Raw genomic sequence first — 6,521 nt, forward strand, 5'->3', positions numbered from 1 at the left:
TAATCAAGCCCAAAGGCGCTTTAGGCGGATTTAGTTCCCTTGATTGAAAGTGAAGTCAAAAAACTCATTGAAGCTGGATTCATTTGTGACGTTAAATACTCAACATGGGTTTCAATTATTGTTCCCCTAAGAAAGAAGAATAGCCAAAATCGAGTGTGTTGACTTTAGGGATCTCAACAATGCATGCCCTAAGAATGAATTTCCACTTCCTATTCCCGAGCTTATGATTAAAGCTACTACTGGGTATGAGGCAATGTCATTCAAGGATGGTCTTCGGGCTATAACCAAATTCGTATGGCGCCAAAGATGAAGAGCATAATGTCTTTTGGATTGAAGAACGCTGGTGCTACTTACCAAAGGTCTATACAGAATATTTTTTATAACCTTCTCCACAAGAATGTCGAATGTTATTTTGATGACTTGGTGGTAAAATCAGGAAAGAGGAGCGAACACTTGAAAGACTTGAGAATGATGATTGAGTTGCTCCGGAGGTACCATCTTAGGATGAATCTATTGAAATGTGCCTTTGGAGTTAGGTTCTCTGTCTGACATCGAGGGATCGAAATTGATCAAGCCAAAGTGGATGCCATTTTGAAAATGCTTGAGCCTCAGGATATTCATGAATTGAAAATTCTGCAAGGAAAGCTAGCATACCTTAGGAGGTTCATCTCAAACCTAGCTGAGAGGTGCCAACCATTCAGTCGCCTCTAAAAAAGGCGTTCCTTTCAAGTGGGACCAAACTTTTAGCAATGCCTTTGAAAGTATTAAAACTTGCTTAATGAAGCCTCAAGTTTTGGCAACCCCTATACTCGGAAATTCGTTGATACTATATATCTCAGTATAAGAAAGGTGTATTGGAGCGTTGTTGGCCCAAGAAAATAGTGAAGGGAAAGAAAACTCTCTTTATTGCTTGAGCAGGATGATGACACCAAATGAGCTAAATTATTTGCCAATCGAAAAGTTATGTTTGGCGCTAGTCTTCTCAATCCAAAAGTTGAAGCACACTTTCAAGCTTATGTCGTTCGTCTTGTTTCTAGAGAAAATCACATCAAGTTCATGATGTCAAAACCTGTCCTTAGTGATCGACTAGCAAGGTGGTACCTCCAGTTTCAACAATTTGAACTTGTGTACATCCCTCAAAAGGCTATAAAAAGACAGGCGTTAGCGGACTTCTTGGAAGATCACCCTATACGTGATGATTTGAAGCTAACTAACGAACTACCCGATGAAGATGCAATGGTCATTGAAATTCAACCTCCATGGAAGATACACTTTAATGGTGCTGCACATCACGGAGGAGGTGGTGTTGGCGTAGTATTTATCACTTCTCAAGGTGATGTTCTGCACTACTCTTTTATGTTGACGCAACTCTGCTGCAACAACGTTGCTGAGTATCAAGCATTAATAATTGGGCTTGAAATAGCCGTCAAAATTAAGCAGTGTCAATTGCAAGTCTTTGGTGACTCTTATTTAGTGATCAACCAACTTTTAAGAAGTTATGAGGTCAAGAAAACTTAACTGCACCCATATCATGATTATGCAACAAAATTAATGAGTTGGGTCAGTGATGTGACTAATCAACATGTACCTAGGAAAGAAAACAATAAGGCTAATACATTAGCTGCCCTAGCTTCATCGTTAACCCTGCCTGATCAAATGCAAGTTACTCTTTGCCAAAAATGGGTAGAACTACTGCCAAATGAGGGTGAAAGTTAATAAAATGAACTTGAACATCTTGTCGCTATTTCTGAAGCTGAGAAGGAAGAATGGCGACAACCCATTATCAATTTCTTGGGCTACGAGATACTTCCAGAAAATCCGAGGAGAAGGACTGAAATCTACTGTCGTGCACGTCGCTTCCTTTACTACAAAGATACTATATATAGAAGATAATTTGAGGAGTACTCTTGCGATGCTTAGAGGAAGATGAAGCACTCCAAGCTTTGTAAGAAGCACATTCTAGGGTATGTGGGTCACACCAGTCTGGACCAAAGCTCCACTTCAATATAAAAATAATGGGATATTATTGGCCAACGATGGTAAGATATTGCTTGGAATATGCTCGAAGATGCAAGGCTTTCCAATTCCATGCAAATTTTGTTTATTAGCCTCCCAAAGTGTTGCACCCGACTATTGCCTCCTGGTCATTTGATGCTTGGGGATTAGATGTTGTTGGACCACTGTCAAAGTCCTCTGGTGGGCACCTATATATCTTGGTTGCAACTGATTACTTCTCAAAATGGGCTGAATTTATTGCTCTTAAGGAAGAAAAGAAGGAAAATATTGCACGTTTCATCCGAGTAAAAATAACCTATCGATTTGAAATTCCTCGTTACATAATAACGGATAATGGAAAGCCATTCGACAATAGGTTTATGAACAAGATTTTTGATCTCTATGGCTTCAAGCAACGTAACTCTTCTATGTACAATGTTGCCGCCAATGGTCTAGCTGAGACTTTCAACAAAACTCTATGCAACTTGTTAAAGAAAGTTGTATCCAAATCCAAACAATATTTGCATGACCGTATAGAAGAAGCTTTGTGGGCATATAGAACATCACTGCACGCCAACACCTACTTGGCTAGGTTGTTGATGTTCTACTCTGACCTCCTCAATTAGCACCTCAAATTCACGCTCTTCTTGCCTCCTATCCCCAAAATTGGCTTGCTGAGCATTAAAAGCTTCAACCACGTGACTCACTTGAGCCTCCAAGTTGCGAATAGTTGCCTCTTGTCTTTCTATCTGCAATTGTTTCTCATTATTTTGTTTCAGAAGGCACTTTATCATATCCTTGATCTCCTTCAGGTCTGCATCCTCAGGTTCTTTGTTCCTATTAACTTCACAAGAAAAGGTAGAACCATCATACTAAGGGATTGAGGGAAGATAAGAAATATAAGCACAACCATGAAATTGACCATTAATACCACACACATCACACACATTCCACATTGAGTTGGTGCACATAACTCGCTCTCGGGGATATTTTGATAATTTTGATACGGGTGATTTCTTTCACAATATTTATGAGGATCAATAGTAGAATTATCTACACCTAAATTCCCATAATTTCAAGATGTCATGTTTCTCAAATCAACAGTTATAATAAAATAAAAAAAAACAAAAAAAAACAAATAAAAGTTCAAACTCGAAACCTAGCAATATATACAACTACAACTACACCTTTAGTTCCCTGGCAACGGCGCCAAAATTTGATCACGCCCAACTTTAGTCCTAAAAAGGATAAGCGGTCGCTATAAATATAATCCGGTCTAAAAGTCCGGAGTCGAATCCCACAGAGAACTAAGGTTTCACTATAACTGTTCAATATAACTCGGAAGACAAGCTCGAACCATTCCTAAGTTATAATATTAAGATTTTTGTGTCTAACTAATTAACTAACAAATTAAAGAAGTAAATTAAAAACTAGGGATGGGGAAAAGATTAGGAGGTCTAGAGTTATGATTTCCCCAATTGTCGGAATCCTTCCCGCTACTTCTTCTATAATTTCGCCTAAGTATTCTCTACCGATCGTGAGTACTCTGACTGTTGTAGCTCTCTCTCGAGCAACTACCACAATTTATTAGATGTATTCTCTCGAACAATACTAGCTAGAACTAATTCACCGCTCACTATGATCGTACTAAGGTTTCGTTATCTCTAATCCAGCCTTTAAACCCTCCATATTGATCTCTCACATACGTTAGGAGTGATGTTATTCAACAACTACCTAAATATGTACTCTCTCTTGAGTAGTACACACTAAATAGGCATAGTTAATCGATGGCCATTCAATCAACAACAACAAACACGTAGTTGAAAAAGTAGAGAAATCCAACTGCTGAATTATATAAAAACATAACAAGAATTCATCCTCCAAAAGATTCCATCAAAACCTTAGATAACAAATTAGCTATTCATAATAATATGCAAAAATACAATACTAGAATTCATAACCAATAATAAAAATAGGAAGAAGGAAGTGAGAAACTTGTAGAAGAATTCTCCGCCTTGCTCCTAGTGTGTTCTTGCCTCCTTCGGTCGAATCCCCAATATCCTTAGCCTCCTTAGGTATAAATTATGTCAAAGGTGCTTAAAATACCATTTTCCATGTATATATACCAAGTAGGGTCGGGCCCAAACAATTACACTTTCTCCTACGTGAAAAAGGACACTTTTCCAGGTCAAGATGTCCGCGATCGAGGATTCAACTGCGGATTTGGCCGCGAATTTGGTAGTGTGTTGTTGGCGCCCGTGGATTTGTGCGCGGCCGTGCACTTGTCACGAAATGTTCACCCTGTACTGTTCGGAATTTGAAAAAATATAAAGCATGAAAGTTGTATCCCTTTGAATTATATTTCCAACCATATATTGTGGAGCCCAAATGGAGTTCTGAGCGAAAAGGTATATGCATTTTACTAGACAGTGCGCAATATGCCTACTCGATTCTTTGTTCGTTCTTAACTATCATCCGTTGATCCTCGAACATGATCCCAGCTTAATTCCTTAGGCTTTTACTCAGACTTCAAAGCTCTAAATCACTTGAATTCATTCCATAATATCTACATAGTTCGGAATCACTCCTACAAGGCGTAAAACACACAATTAGTGCAAAACACTAGCGATTAAAGCTCAAACTCAATTAAAGTGCAGTGAATTGGAATGTAATAATCGACTAAAATACATAATTATAGCCTGTCATCAACACCCCACACTTAAACCATTGTTCTTCCTCGAGCAATCAAACTACACTTTATATAGACACAACCTTTTTAAACAATTCTCCTAACTCATCACACCAAGAATATTTAAAATAGAATAAGCACAAAAGCGTAACATCTTAACCTCAAGATTTGACTCACAAGTACCACGCATTATTCGCAACTCACTCACTTACTCTAACATAGAGATCACTGCCATTACCTTTCCTTCATGAATCAAGTACCCTCATACAACAAAAGAGAGTAGTTCCACACAATAAAATTTAAGAACATTTAGGACTCAAGATAGAAAGAATTCATTCACTCTCAGAAATAACATTCATATGCCACAAAAGATGCTCCATAGGCTTGCCCATAGAGTACTACTCTACTAATCGAGCTCATTCATTCTCGGATCAAGTAGGACATTATTTGGTCGTAATGTAGGCTGCGAGACATGTAGGATACATTTAGATATAAGAGTGACTACACTCCCCTAAGCACTTTAATACATACACTTTAATATTTAAAACCCACACTTATGTTAAACCATAACTCCACCTCACATCACTATATATTAACTCCATTCTTCTTTAAGAATACTTATATCAAGAGCCACCACTTATCAAGAAATATTTTTCACAATAATCGAACTATTTTTTTCCAATACAAGTGGCTCTTACTTTTTCAAAACAGCGCACATTTCTCCTTATTTCATTAGTTCCACTCAAAAGCCAAACCAATCACCCCACACTTTAACTTTTACACAGTTCATAACAATTCAAGTGCTCATGAGAGGTTAGAAGGTTTAAATAGATGGTTAATTCAAACAAATAGGTAAAGCTTGTAATGTGGTTGCCAAAAATAAGATTACAGGCTCAAAGGGGTTAACTACGATACATAACAATTAGGCGGGTAATATATATATATATATGCATACACATACATATATGGATCAACAAAGAAATGCCTATATCACTTCCAAGAATGAACAAAACTACTATTTCGCTTTGCAAACACATGGGGCAAGTTCTAGACTTCAAATGCAATGCACATAATAACACCCAAACCTCACACACACATGGCACATAACTCACTCAGGATTGGATTCATCAAGACACTCTAATCAAAGCAGTTAAGCAAAGTTAAGATCATACAATTTAAGGTACTTATACAAGAGTCAAAAAATGAGCCTAAGCGTCATAACCAAAGTATCCACTATTCTCAAGGCATAACAAAGTCAAGAGATATTGCTTTAATTCAAAATACAGCACAATGGTTCCTATTCCTAAAAAAACTAACTACACCCGGCTCAAACAAAACCCTTGGAAAAGAACCGCGACACAAAGAAAAATCAAGGGGGAATTTATACACTGCTATAAAAAAATCATTTTTTTACTTAAATCCCTCAAGAAGTCCAATAGATTCATCGTCGGGAAAAGTTCAATCTTTAAAAAAAATATTATTCAATTAAACTAACACAACTAAAGTTGCATGGAAAGTCACCCAGACAATCTCCTCACCCCACACTTAAAATTGTGCATTGTCCTCAATTCACATCATAAATATAAAAAGGTAAAAGAAACTCTTTGGTAGGTCAAAAGCCGAAGCACTAGCAACTCATGGGGTACTCAGACTTCTCCCAGGCTTGGTCCTTCCTGCGGGGTACCTCACACTTAGTTCCAACCATCTGGTTTGCTGTTGCATACTTCCAATGGCTTTGCTTTCTATGCTCCTAAAAAATAAAAAAATGGACACTACAAGAAAAATACAAAATAAAAAATAAAAATAAAAAGTAAAGCTGGGTTGCCTCCCACACAAG

General features: G+C 37.6%; 1 protein-coding gene across 1 annotated transcript; it reads left to right on the plus strand.

Annotated features, from left to right (window-relative positions):
* Positions 1-963: 963 nt before the first annotated feature.
* Positions 964-1,518, plus strand: LOC138885074 (uncharacterized). The gene has a single exon (XM_070165969.1). It carries the CDS (start codon positions 964-966, stop codon positions 1,516-1,518), a length of 555 nt encoding a protein of 184 aa, XP_070022070.1.
* Positions 1,519-6,521: the final 5,003 nt, after the last annotated feature.

Source organism: Nicotiana sylvestris, chromosome 2, assembly GCF_000393655.2.
Source record: "Nicotiana sylvestris chromosome 2, ASM39365v2, whole genome shotgun sequence".
In the NCBI taxonomy this organism is placed as follows: Eukaryota; Viridiplantae; Streptophyta; class Magnoliopsida; order Solanales; family Solanaceae; genus Nicotiana; species Nicotiana sylvestris.

Coding starts and splice junctions, on each gene's coding strand:
- LOC138885074 (XM_070165969.1), top strand. CDS start 964: ATGTTTGGCGCTAGTCTTCTCAATCCAAAAGTTGAAGCACACTTTCAA.